Genomic DNA, 15,481 nt, shown 5'->3' with positions numbered 1-15,481 from the left:
GACAATGCACTACACTATTACCCTTGTTAATAGAAGAAAACTATACATAATAAGTATCTTCTTCTTAAATTTACAGCTCCATTAGTGAAGTTTTCGCCACTGTCTGAAATGGATCGGAACAAATTTGTGGAAGTTGGGAACCCCATAGTTCTGTATTGTGAGCTTTCTGACCCTACAGCTCCAGTCCACTGGTACAAAAATGGGGTGGAATTACAGACAATGGAGGGCCTTCACATCCAGTCAGAAGGCACCATGAGACGAATAGTCATCCAATCAGCAGAGTTCTCACATTCAGGAGTGTACTGCTGTGATGCCATTGACGATGTCATCAGGTTCAATGTGGAAGTAGAAGGTAAGAGTCCTAAAACATCTGTATGATTTAGTAAACATAATCATCTTTCTGCGTTGTATGCAAACATGAAATGTTTAAACATAAACATCTTGATGTAAACCTGAACATATGTCATAACAAATCTTTGTAATGTGTAAATATTTGTAGCCCCACCTGTGAGGTTTGCAGGAATTCCAGATGCCGAGAGAAACAAAACCATTCAAACAGGCTGCCCCATTGTTTTACAATGTGAGGTCTCAGATTCTTCTGCCCAGGTGCACTGGTACAAAGATGGCTCAAAGCTCCTTCCTCAAAACGGAATAGATATTATAGGTGACGGCTTGATGAGGAAGCTGGTTGTCCATTCTGCAGAAGTTGCCCATTCTGGCTTGTTTTGCTGCAGAACAAAGGGTGACACCATCACGTTCAGTGTGGACATCAAAGGTGATTTTACCTTCCGTGATGTGAATTTCCTCTTCAGCCAAGCAGATATTAGCTGTGATGTTCTAGTTTGTTGTCTATGTCATCTGTCTTCTTGGCAATTTTTACATGTGCGTCTAGATTCTCATCTGTTTACACTATCACAGCATGTTTGAAGCTTAGATGTCAGAGTGTGACTGACATGAAGTTCATGTACGACTGACGCAACATTTGAACATATATCTGTAGCTGCACCGTTGAAGTTCTCAGCTGTTCCTGAAGACATGAGGACCAAGCAGATTGAAGCTGGCTGCCCAGTAGTGCTCCAGTGTGTAGTGTCAGACCCTGATGCCTGTGTTTACTGGTACAAGGAAGAAATGCAACTCACTTCCAACTCTGGATTAGAAATTCTCTCAGATGGCAATACAAGGACATTAATCATTCAGTCTGCAGAGCTGCACCACTCTGGTTTGTACAGATGCACCACACAAGATGATGTCATCGAATTTCAAGTGGAGATTAAAGGTGACTTTGCACTTCTTCTCTTACGCCTTCTTTTTTTTTGTAACTCTAGCCCCTCTTACCAGGTGCCACTAACAATCCCTGCTTCAATCATTCAATTTGACGGACTGATTTATTGAAATAACCTCTAAGAACTGTTAATGAACCGGGTTATAACGGTTTATATTCAGTTGTTCAGTGGCTAGCATTGACTCTTTGAAGAGAAAGTCTCCAAAGCCTCCTTTATCTGCTGCTCAGCAGTTGTATTTTGTGAGACAACCGTTGAGCTGTCTTGCATTCCCCAAGCTAGCTCTACCAGAGACACACTCCTATGAAGCGAAGCTGACAGAGCAAACACATTTAAAGCCTGATGCTGGAATGTGAGTTTGCAAACTCTTCTTTATCTGTTGGTTAAAAGATGGTTTAAAAAGCTTTTCCCATTGAAGGATTGAGGCATACAGGAGTGAACAATGTAATGAACTTATCCCTTTCACTTTCGATATTCATATACAATATGTATTTACACTCACAGGGCCAATCTTAGGGCTTTTTTGGGACTATATTTAACTTAAATTATGCATTTATGTTCGTCTTTAAGCTATGCTTTGTGTGTGTCTGAAATGTCTGTAAAATTAACCTACTTACAAAATGAAACAATATAAATAATCTTATTTTTGATCATTCTTTTCTTATTTATTTCAAGATGTGACAGGTGTGTTCCCTTTTTTGTGGGAAGCTGAACCTGTTACCCATTTCTTCAGCTATAATTTGCACTTTTACAGCTCAGTTACATTATGAATCGTTATCTTTAGCTCCAATGGTGCCATTGCCGCTCACTCCAGAGGTTGTGGAGATGCAATCACTCAAAGCAACCTGTTCCTCTGTACCCACCTGTGCAACCTCAGACCCTGCTCTGCAGGAGTCTTATCAGAGAAAAACAGAGCCGTGTTCTAAAAGAAAGACTGATTTTGAAATGGAAGTTATCGAGGAGAAACTTGTTATTGAACCGACTCATCCTTCAAACTCTGGAACATACTACTGTGCAACAGCAGAGGATGTTGCTCAGTTAATAGTTAAAAATCAAGGTGATTGTTTAATAAGCAAATGTGTGTTGTGTTTTAGTTGTGGCTAACTCACTCTTTGGCTCAGTTTTAAGTCTGTGTACAGTTAAGGTCAAAGTTATTAACAATTTAATTTGTTTTACATTTCCATGGAAACATTTCAAAACCAGAAGAATATATTTAATTCTAAAAATAAAACATAATCAAACCAAATGTTGCATAATAATATTGGAAAAATAGTTTTTTGTTCTTAGTGTCAATAGTGTCTGCCTAGAACTAGAAAAAATAAAGACATGAGTTTAAACTTATTTTAAAAATAAACCACTCTGACAATAGATTAAACATTTTACCCCCTTTTACTTAGTTATCTGACATGTGCATTTTGGAGAATTGATGGAGTTCTCAATGACAATTGATTGTAAGGTCAAAAGTGGTCTAAAAAAAACATTTAATCTTAGTCCTGCAATGTCACTTTAGTGTGAAAACCTAAAAAAAAATGTAAAACTAAACCAACAAACCCCTCATTTAGGCAAATCATTAGCATTTTCCTTAAAGCTAATTAAAGAGCAACAATGAAGGAATAAAAGAGTCACTGGTGGCTCCGGAGTCTCAGGTTGCAGATCCATGACCTAAATTTTAGGAATAAATTTGCTTAAAAACTTAAACCCTCCTTAATGGAATTCTATGATTTATGCTGGTATTCTCTATGAGAGTTTTACCAAGTGCATGGTGATGAATATAAAAATCAATATTTAAGTGTTTTTTTTTATTTTTTATATAAGATTATATTACTAAATCAAGGCAACTGTATATATAAAAACGATAATAATTGAGTAGTACATTATCTTTTACAATCCAACAAAAAGAAAAACAAGAAGGCAGTTTAGTCTTCAAAAAAACAAACAATCCACCAAAAACTCAGCAGCGCAGCGCCTCCTTCGGATGCAGAAGTTTGATGCAAGCTTCTTGAGTTGTTAGAGTCAGCGAATACGTAAAATAGCAAATAAAGAAACGAAAATAAGAGGGGAGAACGCTGTATTAAGAAAAAGTCTGTTGTGGGGACGTTAATGTTTTCTTGGTCATTATGGCAGTATGGCCAAAGTAGAACTATCTTTGCAAGACATACCTGCTAAATCATATAATGTATGTTCCATCAGTTATATTTTTAACCAATGCAATGTGGTGATTTCATCATCCATTACTATCTACTGTATCATCCTTACCAAAAGTTTAAATACTGATGGATGATGTTTTTTTTTCAAAAAAAAAAGAAAATAGAAAGTCAATATATAGCACAAAACAGGAAAATATGACACTTAGTGAATGTTAGGACAGTGAAAATTCAGAAATTATTCTCATACGAAGTCATACCATATTATTCTTGCTGGGTGAGCCTTTAGTGAAATGTTGTATACCAGCACTTTGACCTTAACTCTACACTGATGTAAAAGCTTTTTGTACAACTCAGATATTTATTTAAGCTGTAAAATGTTGTGCCCTTAAATGATCCCCTCCCCCAATTAATCATTGTAGTGCCACCTCCAACATATGTGCTTGACCCTGAAGAGATGACCGAGTCTGTTGAGGAGAGCTTCCCCATAGTGCAGCAATTTGAAATTTCAGACCCCGTTGCCAAAGCCTGTTGGTACAAAGACGGAACACAGATATATCCGAAAAGGAAAGGCGACAGCATATCCCAGAGCAGCCAGACAACGCCGCCCCAATCACAGTGCATGCCTGGTGATAGCGGGATTGACTGGGAAAGGTCTGATGAAGCACACATAAATGAGGACATAACAGGTGTTGTTTTTCGCTTTACCTACACATTTAAGAGATAAGACCTAATTTCAGACGTGACGCTATGTCTCAGCTCATTGTTTTCTCTTTGGCTTTGTCCAAACAGCAGGGCACTGTCACTTCTGTGACGAAATTGGTGAGGTAGCTGATGCATCAGCCCAATACAGAGTGGATGTCAAAGGTGATTTGATATTTCAACATTGGCCATCTGTGTTAACCCAACACATACATGCCACTAACAATAGTGGTGCATTCCACCGTTATCTCAATCATCTGCCGATCTCTAAAGTTGCTTTGTATCACACTGTCATCCCTGTTTTGAGGTCCTTTTTTTCTGCTGTTTGGCTTTTAACCAAACATGAGTGTTTGGTACATGTTCAGCTGTTGGTCACACTAACATAAATGTTGTTTGTCCATTCATTCTTCATTTTAACTGCTTTCCTTGCTTGAAACTTGCAACTCTTAAAGACCATCTTAAATCTTTTTCATCTCCAGATCCTCTCATTCACATTGCTGCCCTGAAATTATCCCCGTTGCAATGACAATGAACTCTAAGGCGTGCAATTAGTGTGCTTTATAGGTTTTAGGGAGCTTCTGCACAGACTGATGTTGTAACTGTAGTCATTTTTAAGGGGGACATATTGAACTTCACTTTCAGACCAATCCTGGTCGACCCTCTTGTTTGTCTTTGCAATGGAGTCTCCCATAACTTCATGCTAACCCACACTGCTGTAAAATTCTGTTGTGAGAAGAAGTATTGAAACGGCAAACAACTGAAAACCTTTCTCTGTGTACATCACAATGCTTATAGCTGCATCGCCAAGGCTCTCCTCAGACCAAGAGAGGAACAGGTCCACAACAGAAGAGGCCTATTCTGTTCAAGATATCCAGATGTCCTCAAAATGCAATTCTGGAATCTTTGCGGCAAAGGATGGAGATGCACTTGTTGACCTTACTGGACCTTTTTCAACCCCTTGTTCAGCGTATGATTCAATGACTAACTGCACTGCTGCAGAACTGGAGCTCAGTGGAAACCAACAAATACTAAAGGCCCAATCTTTACTTCAATGTCCGTCTGTAATAAAATCTACAATAGAGCCTGACACACACCGTCTTATTAACATGCCCAGGGAGCCACAAGGTGAGGAATTTGTTTACCCTAAAGGGCTTAGAGACGTCCAATCTGAGGAACTACATCATTCCCCGGAGACAGCTGGACAGACAGATGAGTGTTGTAGCTGCTTGAGAAACGACTCGGATGAGTCCACACTCCTAAAACTAACAGCTCATTCAGAAGAAGCACAAAGTACTTTAAAGATGCAATCAGCACAATCACAGCTTCAACAGACTAATGCTAGTGTGTCAACACACCATACTAACATCTCGGAGGTATCAGCGTTTCAAGAAAAAAAGCTAAACTCTGAAACACTTCAGTCAAAGGAGCACTTTGACTCTTTATTGGGAATTTCTGTCCAGCCAGTGAGGCAATCTGGATCCAATCCAAATCCTCTAGATCATTCCCAAATTGAAGGTCTAGTTTCAATGAGCCCGTGTGAATTGTTGCAGTTTGCATCTGACCAACCAGAAAACATAGATAGACACTTGCAGAAATCTACTGCCTTCTCTGAAAAACTCTGTGACCATTCAAATGTTGCAACTCTTCAACAAAAGGACAAATCAAAAACAGAAGAAGTAGATACTTCCCATGAAGAATATAGCAATGTGTCTCCATCTATCAAAGTGGATGACCTCCATCACACAAGACAGACACCTTCTAATCACTCACAGTTGGTGTGTAAGTCACGTCAGGAGGCAACAGTTCATGCAGAGTGTCATCACCCGATGGAGACTGCAAAAGATCAAGAGGAGAGCATGGTTAACTGTGCTGAAAGATCATCCAAACACTTGGCAGACCTTTTCCACACCAAGGACGTATCTACTCTCCAGTCAGAGGAGATTTATCTATCAAGGATGTGTGACAGTCACTGGGGTGACGCTGTCACTGCAAATAAGGTGGCTGTTGAAGGTGATTTAAATGGTTGGCATTATCAAACAAAAACATGGACTGGCACAATGTTCACATTTTGTACAAAAATGAAGATATAGCTTTGTGGAGTTTTTGGTGCTTTTCACATCTATTTATGTAGTTTCCCTGCACTAAAACCTCTTTAATAGTAAAGGAAAATTGAGATTGGGTGGTATGAAAGGAATATTAAAGAAAAAAAGAAAAACTTTATCAGTATTATGTCCTAACTTGAATGCTTAGCTATCTCCAGCCTAACCAAATATTATTGTTTTAAAGAACTAATAACCAGGAAAATATTTGTTTAATTTTAATCTCAGATTTCATTGGCATGACTAATCTTGATTTTGAGGTGATTTTCATTTTGATGTCAAGATATTATTTCTGTAGTTTTCAGCTGAAGTGATGATACTTTCTCTTGATGTTGCCTCAAGCATCCCCATCTCCTGTGGGAATTACCATACTTCGTGAGGCTGACAGGACCAAGTCTGTTGAAGTTGGTCAGCCCATAGTGCTACAGTGTGAACTGTCAGATCCTGACACTCAAACAACTTGGTTTAAGGATGGAATCATACTCCATGAGGAAGCTGGGCATAAACTGCTGGCAGATGGTTCCATGAGAACACTGGCTATTCAAGCCGCTATGCTCTCTCATGCTGGGGTTTACAGCTGCAAGACAACAGACGATGCAGTCCAATTTCATGTGGATGTCAAAGGTGACACAAGCTGGTTTCTTTTGTCGTATACATAGATTTTAGTGTCGAGTTGAATGCATCATAAAGATTTATTAACTAAAAAAAAAAAAATAAGCCACCCTTAGAAACCATTTGGGTGACCTTCAATTAGTTTGGAACAACTAACAGAGTCAAATCTTCCAAAAGCCTTTGTTTCCAGTGAGCAGTCTGGTACAGTAAGGAGTAGAACGGGACGGACCAGTTAATTCTGGTGACCGTTTCCACTTAGTTAAGCCTCACTTCCACTGAGCGGTTTGTTTTCATGTAGACCGCTAGCGTGTCATTGCATCATTGTAGTTCGGTGACTCAAAAAAAACAACAGTGGACGTCAACCAGCAGCTCATCTTTTTCTAGCTTTACTTTTTGTACATCGTGTATAACAGGAATTAAATGTTTGACAGAAGGTTGCAGGCGGCCACAAAGAATACCCCCTAAAGAGGAAAATTGAATTGTTCGCTTAGCGCCATACTGGTGGTTTTTAAATGTCCTCATCTCTTTCTGCCAATCAATGGGTGGCAACAACGGCTCTGCGCCTACTTTAACGTTCTATTTTTCAATGGACCTACAACCTCATGAGGTACGGGTCGGAACTATTTAATGGGTCCATTTAACAATGGAAACGCTCAAAATACCGGATTGAACCGGACTGCTCAGTGGAAACAAGGCTTAAGATGCATCTGAATCCTGTTTTTAGAAGAAGCTGTACAGAACACTTTTTTTATGGTTAAAGAGATTCTATACTGGGGTAATCTTCTTACAGCAAATAAGAGCAATTCACCCCTTTTCTGTGCTTCACTGTCATAACTCTTTCAAACTTTAACTGTAAAGCTACATTCACACCGCCCTCGGCAACACATGTTCAAGCAGCTACTTTCAAAAAGTCTATGTAAATTCAAGTTTACCACTTTCATGTTCAAAACTCTCACGTTCATATGTAGCTTAGCAAATTTTTACAACCATTTTCAGGCTCAAAGTGAATGGCCGTTGAAAGCGCGCTGTAAGTTAAACCAGGCTGAACTTTGACCAATTAAGGAGTTGGATTTGGTAGTGAGGAATGGATGACATCCACAGAGAGGCCAACTGTGTGAAAATTGTGCCCCATACGAATTCTTCCCGTCTCCTTTCCCCTACATTTAGCTCTTCAAAGACTTATGAATAGATAGTGTCTCAGATTTTGGAGTTTCACTCGATGACGTCACCAACACTCGCCGGTCAGCTAGCATTAGCATGAAGCTTCCAGTGCTCAAATATACATAACAGCAGTTGTATAACTTTAAAATGTCATGCTACAACAAAAAGTCATTACTTACATTTAAAGGTAAACTACTGAGCTTCAGTGCACATCCACATGAAGAAAAGCGCTTCAACGCAGCACAGCGCAACCCCTTTATGAGGAAGGGGGCCTATATTCCTCCACTTGGAGGGGAAGATATTAAAAAATATATTTTGGACACCACTTGCCCCATCAAATGGAGGGGAAGGGAGAAGGGAAGAATTCAGATTGGGCCTTGATCATGATGGAGGACATATTTTTGTAGGAATTACACAACACCAAAAAGAGACGAGCCACTACTAGGAGATGCACAATAACTTTAGACCACCAAAATTTCAACAAGCCAATCAGCATCATAACACAACTGGCTAAAGTTAGAACAATGAATATTGATCAAATGTATTTCATATTCCATCCTGTAGCTCCTCCTCAGACGTTTGCAGCCATAATGGAGGCTGACCAAAAAATGACAGTGACAACTGGCTCTCCTATAGCCCTAAAATGTGAGCTGTCAGACCCCGCAGGACAAGTCAGTTGGTACAAGGATGGAACAAAACTCTTGTCTGAAAGTGGAGTTGACATCCAGTCACTTGGGAATTTAAGGAGCCTAGTAGTCCCTTCTGCTGAGCAAGCTCACACGGGTGTTTACCGCTGCGAGTCAAAGGATGATGACATCCATTTCTCTGTGGAAGTGAAAGGTGAAGAACAAAAACCCGTCGGCGCCTTTCCGGTTTTTTGCACTGCACTAACAGCAGGCACTTACTCTGATAGTCTTAAAACCTAACTGTAAATACCTAAACCGTATGTTACTTTAAATTGACTGTAAACTAACCACAAGTCAGTTTTAACAGAAACACTAGATTTATTTCATTATTTCTTTACTTTACTAAAGGATTTGTGTGCCTTTAGAAACAATCGAGATAACATTGGGAGTATAATCCTGTGAAACTAAAAATCGACACTATCTACTGCATAAGCAAAAAAGTTGCTTTGCTTGTCTTATTTGTGGCTTTACTTCATCAGCTTTATAACTGGGCATGTGAAGTCACATGACTGACTCTTCTTGAAAAGCTTTTTGCTGTCTTTTTGCTTATTGTCCTTTGCGGTGTTCGAAGAATCTTATCGCAGTCATTTTGAAAATGCAACTTGTTATTTATGTTGTCTTTCAAACTTGTTAATACTTTGGGATATCTTTTTTTGCAATATTTGAATCTGTAGCGTCCCCTGTGAAGTTCTTGGAACTGCAAGAAAATGCCAGAAACACATCTGTCCAAGAAGGCAGTCCTCTTGCTTTGAGCTGTGAACTTTCTCACGATCCCTCTACTCCTGTCTGCTGGTCCAAAGATGGGGTTCAAATCCTACCTGAGAAAAACATGGAAATACAATCGGATGGTCTGACAAGGACCTTGCTCATCCCCTCTGCTCAAAAGATACATTCTGGTCTATATGAATGTTCAACGTCAGATGACGCCATCACTTTTCATGTGAACATAAAAGGTGATTTGTTTTTTCTCTTCATTTTACCGTCTTTGTCCATGTTATCCATCTTTTTCTCTGGATTGTTTGAAGCAAATGTATTTTGCAAGTGTAATGTCTGACTAGATGTGTCTTTTGTCCAAATGTTTGTGAAATAGTCTCTTATCTATACCCTAATTATTTTCCTCTTCTAGGCCAAATGCCACAGATTATCCCAATTCCACCATCAGAAAAACACAAGGTGGTTGGAATCGGTTGTCCAATTATCCTGCAGTGCGAGGTCTCAGACCCTGCCGCACAGGTTTCCTGGTGCAAAGACGGCACTGAGCTTTTTAGCAAAACAGGCTTTGACATGAAAAGGCATGGCAGGTTGAGAAAGTTAATGATACACTCAGCTAAAGCCTGTGACTCTGGCGTCTACGACTGTAGGCTCCTTGATGATACTGTGACATATCACGTGGATGTCAAAGGTGATTATGTTTTCTACAAAGAATATTTTTGATAAACTTTTAGAAGTTTTAATGTTAGTTTTCTTGAGTGATGGATTAAAAACAGTCTAAAAAAAAAGACCCAAACGCTGTTAGTGCCACATTAGCCTATCCAAACCTCTGATGTAAACACTATTGACTAATAATATTTGAACTGTAAAAGAGGTCTGCAACTGTTATCAATTTTATAACACCCTCAGCTGCTCCAGTGATGCTTTCAACACTGCCAGACAAAACAAGAAACACATTTGTTGAAGCAGGCTGCCAAGTTAAAATGCAGCGTGAGGTGTCAGAACCAGCTGCCCACGTCTACTGGCACAAAGATGGAGACCCACTGCCTCCAACAAGTGACCATGGAGTCCAAACAAAAGAAAAACTAAGAGCCCTGGTTATTGAACCGGCACAAGCGAAACACTCTGGGCTTGACAGCTGTGAGGATGCAAATGACCATTTAGAAATCAAGGTGGATGTTGCAGGTGATCTACATACTTTGAGTTTTGATAGATTTACTAACTGTTAGTAAATCTTTCTATTCAATTAGTGTAGGTTACATTATCTGTTAACATTTAGAAACTAATCTTAACTTGAGAATTTTCTAACAATAAGTAGTGTTTTGGCACATTGTAACTGAGGGCTAGAGTTGGGTTAAGGGTTAGAGTGTAAGTTTAAATAAAAAACACCAATTCACAACCAAACACAAAAAGAAAAAACAAAAAAAGTTCATCAGTCATAATTGTTATAATCCAATTTATTCTGTTAAATTACTTCCAAGGCATTTTTGTCTTTGGACTGAGCAGTCACATGGTAATGGTAGAGAGGAAAACAACTTCTAAATGGTCGGGACAAAACCTCCAGCAGAACCAGTCTGAGATAAGAGCTGTAACAGGAGTTTGAGAGGACAGAAAATATACACACAAAAAGAACAACTGACAAATCGGCAGGTTGGTGAAAGGCAGTGCCCAAACTATTGGGCTACAATGTGGTTGAAAAGGGAAGAGGCCAGTGGAAAGAGAAGGAAAAATTCTCACAGGAGTTTAGAATCCCAATGGGTCATGGGTAAATGGACACGATGGCATGGGGTCTGGAAGAGATTAGTTTTTGTTTCAGGGGGAAAATTTACAGAAGTAGATTTGGTGTTATTAAAAAAAATAAATAAATAAATGTATAAAGTAAATACTAGGGGTGAGTATCAGCAAGAATCTGATGATACGATACATACCGTGATACACAGGTCACTACACGATACACAAGACAGCACCAGACATTATTGCAGATTTTCGGTTCAATACTCATCCTTAGTTAAACTGAGTACTACATGTCTTATTTTGTGAATTGTCATGTAGGATGACTCTGGAGGTAAGGTTGATAAAAATATGAAAATGACAGACATGAGGGCAAAGCAGATGGAAATGATCAGCTTTCATGAGTTCACACACTCTTATGAAAAGGATTTAGGTCTGGACGAATTAAGGAAAACTACAGTCTAATCTGGGAAATGAGTAGTTTGGTATTTTTTATCCCCTGGGAAAAAAAAAACTAAAGAAATGATTGTGAATAGTGATGCATTGAGGTAAAAACACTTCAAGAGAGGATAAAGCGAAAATATTGATAAAAATGTTAAGACCTGCGAGGCTTAGAAGACGAAAGAAAAGATCCATAGACTGTGTGAAAAAGGATGTGAAGTTAGTCTAAACGAGAAGAGGATGAAGAGTTTCATTTATCCTAAATTAAAATAAATTATCCTATTTTTGAGAAGAGTACAAAGTTGATAGATGGACACATGTAGAATGACAGAGAAGTCAAAACTGAACTTTCCTGTTTGTTACAAAATGTAATTAATTACATTATTTAAGTTAACTCATGCCATTTTTGTTTAGTTCTCCAGTACCTTGTGTTTCAGTGCATGGTTTTGTTTCAACATTTTTTTTTTTTGACCAACATTAATTTTCTTTCCAAATCCAGCACAGCTATAAGTACCAAACATTTGTTAGTTCAGCTGCTAGAAGGCTAATGAATTAAAATACTTAATTTTGTTGTGCTAATTGTACAATGACAATAAAGCAGTATTTGCTATTTGGTAAAGTAACCATAGGCCATTGATAAAATGTGTATGTCTACTTGTGTTTCAACTGACAGTTAACACAGTAACAATAAAACAAAAAAATAGGTGTAGCAAATATGCTACATGCTAACAGCTTGCCTCTCCACTTACCTACTTGGCTTAAACCTAAATATAGATATGATGGACATAACTTTTTTTTTTTTTTAAATCACCTATTTCTTGACTTTAAGCTGAAACTCCTATAGTATGGGTTTGATTCTCAGCTGTTCCAGAGGCTAAGAGGAGCAAGTCTATTGAAATAGACAGCTTGGTCAAACTGCAGTGTAAGACGTCTGACGCTTCAATCCAGAGCTGCTGTAATGGAGATGAAGTAAAAGTCTTACCAGAATCAAGTGCAAAGATCCAGTCAGAGCACAAAAAGGGAGAAGCGATCGTGAGGTCAACCCCGTCTTCAGTCTCTGGGGTTTGGGTTTGTAAAGCTGATGATGCGTATCGCAACGATTTCTGTAAAGAGGTGAAAGGTGATACTCCCAAACGTTTTCTGGAAAAAACAACATCTTCATTCATCAGTGTCACTTTAATGACTTCATGTTTTCAGAATAAATCTTGAATATCATCACATCCCACCTAGTTTTTCATAGTGTAACTGTCATAAGCTGCTTTTGGTGTACATTTTTCCATTTAATGACATTGTTCTTAGAAAATATCCTAACTTATTTTTGTTTTTTTCTACTATATTTATGGTAACAGCATTAGTTTATTGTTTCCTCAAATAAATATTCCAACTTTGCTTTCAGTGATGATTAACACATGTCACACTGTGTGCTATTGAGATGTTCTGTAACAAGTTTTGAGATCAGCATGTTGAACCTGCGTAAAACTTGACATTCCAGCCGCTGCTTCATGCATGTGCAGAAATAAGAAAATCTTCCATTAAGCAACTACTAATTTCTTGTCTGTTCCGTTTGTTTCAGCACCACCGGTAACCTTTGCGGATGTCCCAGAGAAAGACCTTTTTCAGAGTGTGGTGGAACAAGAACAGCTTACTTTGTCCTGTGAAGTGTCAAGGGCCGACGGTGTTGTCCAGTGGTACAAAGATGGAGCTGAAATACAGACAAGCAACAACATCACAGTTCAAGCAGAGAGCATCAAGAGAAGTTTGACCATCAATTCTGCTCGTCTTTCGGATACAGGCACCTACACATGCCGTGCTGGTGACAGCATTTTAAGCTTTAAAGTAAACGTGAGAGGTAATACAAAAAAAGCATTTTTTTTGCTTTAATGATTGTCAATTCGAAATGATGTCCAGACTACAGAATTACAATTTAGTTTTGTATATTTCTCCCAAAGAGCCCCCCGTGATGATAATTTACCCCAAAGAAGATGTACATCTTGACCGCCATGTTCCTGAAGAAATCATCTTGAGTTGCGAACTTTCGCGTCCCAATGGAGTTGTCAGTTGGTTTAAAGACGGTCAAAAACTCCAAGAGAGCGAGAACATCAAGCTTAAGGTTGAGGGTCCTTATCGAAGACTTAAGATTCTATCTAGTCGAGTGGAAGACTCAGGAGAATATGTCTGTGATGCCAATGATGACTCAATCTTCTTTCACCTGGGCATTACAGGTAAGAGTCACTGCAACATTTTCTGGTTTTAGTCTTCAGTGTGCAAACAAAAAATGTACACTGTTTCCAGAGCCTCCAGTGCAAATTCTATCTCCAAGTCAGTCACAAATGGAGCTGTGCCAGCAGACCTCTGAGAGAATGGTACTCAGCTGTGAGATCTCACGACCCAATGCAGTGGTGCGCTGGTATCGAGACGGACTTGAGGTGGAGGAGAATGAGAACCTTCTTCTAGAAGTGGACGGTGTCTATAGAAGACTTATTATCCCAGAAACTACGGTTAAAGATTCAGCAGAATATGTATGCGACACAGGAGATGATTCCATGACATTTTTTGTAAATATAGCAGGTAAAAAACATCAGAAAGTAAGAAAAAAAAAGGACTCTCTTGACTTGAAACTAACAAGCGATTTTCCTGATACACAGAACCTCCCGTTCGCTTCATTCGTCCACGAAAGACAGCCAGTAAGGTGGAGAAAATGACTGGAGAAGCATTGGTTCTTGACTGTGAGGTTTCAAGACCAAATGCCAAAGTCACCTGGAAGAAAAATGGAGAGGAAGTTGAAGACTCTAGAAATATAACTATATTTGATGACGGTGTAGTGCGTCAATTGACTATTCACTCATTAACAATGGAAGATGCCGGCCAATATATGTGTGATGCTAAGGACGATGTGATGGATTTCAATGTAAAAGTGCAAGGTAGGTAGCCCAGAACATCTATAAAACCTTTCAAATGCTACTTTATTGCCTCCCAAATCCAATAACACAAATATAATTGATGCTCGTTTTACAAAATAGCTATCTACTACATATGTACAGAGTTGGAAGACTAAAATTTAAGTTTAAATTTAACATTCTAACCAAATCACTCAAAAAGACTCACCAGAAAAGGCAATAAAATTAGATGACAGTATTAATCCCACATTCATCTTTGAACTTTACCTCATTCGCCGTTTTTACTCACAAGAAACCAAAAGTATGTTCCTCTTTAAAAACATTTTCTCCATTGCTTTATTTACAGAATTGCCCGTAAAAATTGTGGGCAAAACAGATGCGAAAACCGAGAAACAATTTTTAGTGTCAGACGATATTATTCTAGTGTGTGAACTCTCGCGGCCCAATGCTACAGCCCACTGGTACAAAGATAATCACCTGATTGATGACACTGAGAGATACTGCTGTGAGGAGCAAGGAGTTTTCCGATCCCTGGTTGTTCTAAATGCCGGAGTTGAAGATTCAGGGGAGTACACCTGTGACGTAGTGGATGATAAGATGGCCTTTTATATTACTGTTAAAGGTAGAGCTGTACAGCCAGAAAGCTGATGTTGACATTTTTATGTCCAAAAGAAAAATGATTGATATCATTCTGTTCTATGTCCAGAGCCTCCAGTGCAGATCATTGGAAACTCTGGCATCCCAGAGCATCACATTCTGGTATCAGGAGATGACCTTATTTTGGAGTGTGAGGTATCTCGACCAAACGCAACTGTGAATTGGTTACGAAATGGAAAGGAGCTCACAGCAAGTGACAGAGTGAAAATTGACAGCCATGACGTCCTGAGGAAGCTGGTTTTGTCTAAACTTCAGCCTTCAGATTCGGGCGAATACATCTGCAATGCCATTGATGACAAGTTAACAACAGTTGTGGAGGTTCAAGGTAATGGCTTCATCACAACTGTCCTTGCGGGCAGT

At 39.0% G+C, this 15,481-nt stretch overlaps 3 protein-coding genes and 1 long non-coding RNA gene across 4 annotated transcripts in view; 3 read left to right on the top strand and 1 right to left on the bottom strand.

Moving 5' to 3' along the window:
• Window positions 1–15,481, top strand: part of obsl1b (obscurin like cytoskeletal adaptor 1b) — a 41,141-nt gene that overhangs the window by 9,237 nt on the left and 16,423 nt on the right. Inside the window, exons 8-13 of the mRNA XM_024287160.2 lie at window positions 13,141–13,416; window positions 13,517–13,789; window positions 13,860–14,135; window positions 14,213–14,488; window positions 14,811–15,086; window positions 15,171–15,446. Of these exons, the coding sequence (XP_024142928.1) occupies window positions 13,141–13,416; window positions 13,517–13,789; window positions 13,860–14,135; window positions 14,213–14,488; window positions 14,811–15,086; window positions 15,171–15,446 (1,653 nt within the window). The remainder of the gene's footprint in view (window positions 1–13,140; window positions 13,417–13,516; window positions 13,790–13,859; window positions 14,136–14,212; window positions 14,489–14,810; window positions 15,087–15,170; window positions 15,447–15,481) is intronic.
• LOC118597918 (obscurin-like) lies at window positions 144–11,640 on the top strand. The gene is made up of 6 exons (XM_036209665.1): window positions 144–352; window positions 6,568–6,849; window positions 8,563–8,838; window positions 9,359–9,637; window positions 9,811–10,086; window positions 10,305–11,640. The coding sequence occupies exons 1-6, from the start codon at window positions 220–222 to the stop codon at window positions 10,622–10,624; spliced, it is 1,566 nt and encodes a 521-aa protein (XP_036065558.1). The 5' UTR covers window positions 144–219; the 3' UTR covers window positions 10,625–11,640.
• LOC118597919 lies at window positions 670–6,459 on the top strand. Its single transcript, XM_036209667.1, has 3 exons — window positions 670–775; window positions 1,001–1,276; window positions 3,847–6,459. The coding sequence occupies exon 3, from the start codon at window positions 4,912–4,914 to the stop codon at window positions 6,214–6,216; it is 1,305 nt and encodes a 434-aa protein (XP_036065560.1). The 5' UTR covers window positions 670–775; window positions 1,001–1,276; window positions 3,847–4,911; the 3' UTR covers window positions 6,217–6,459.
• LOC118597920 overlaps window positions 12,672–15,481 on the bottom strand; it is an 11,197-nt gene continuing 8,387 nt past the window's right edge. The window contains exons 2-3 of the long non-coding RNA XR_004946939.1: window positions 13,214–13,269; window positions 12,672–12,707 (exon numbers count right to left, since the gene is read on the bottom strand). This is a non-coding gene — a long non-coding RNA (uncharacterized LOC118597920). The remainder of the gene's footprint in view (window positions 12,708–13,213; window positions 13,270–15,481) is intronic.

This window comes from Oryzias melastigma, linkage group LG21, assembly GCF_002922805.2.
Source record: "Oryzias melastigma strain HK-1 linkage group LG21, ASM292280v2, whole genome shotgun sequence".
Taxonomy (NCBI): Eukaryota; Metazoa; Chordata; class Actinopteri; order Beloniformes; family Adrianichthyidae; genus Oryzias; species Oryzias melastigma.
This window is presented reverse-complemented; position numbering and strand designations above follow the sequence as displayed.

Excerpts from the sequence above, each read along its gene's own strand:
- LOC118597918 (XM_036209665.1), top strand. The coding sequence starts at position 220 with ATGGAGGGCCTTCACATCCAGTCAGAAGGCACCATGAGACGAATAGTC. Across the intron at positions 353-6,567 it reads GTTCAATGTGGAAGTAGAAG|CATCCCCATCTCCTGTGGGA; the intron begins GTAAGAGTCCTA and ends TGTTGCCTCAAG. Across the intron at positions 6,850-8,562 it reads ATTTCATGTGGATGTCAAAG|CTCCTCCTCAGACGTTTGCA; the intron begins GTGACACAAGCT and ends TCCATCCTGTAG.
- LOC118597919 (XM_036209667.1), top strand. The coding sequence starts at position 4,912 with ATGCTTATAGCTGCATCGCCAAGGCTCTCCTCAGACCAAGAGAGGAAC.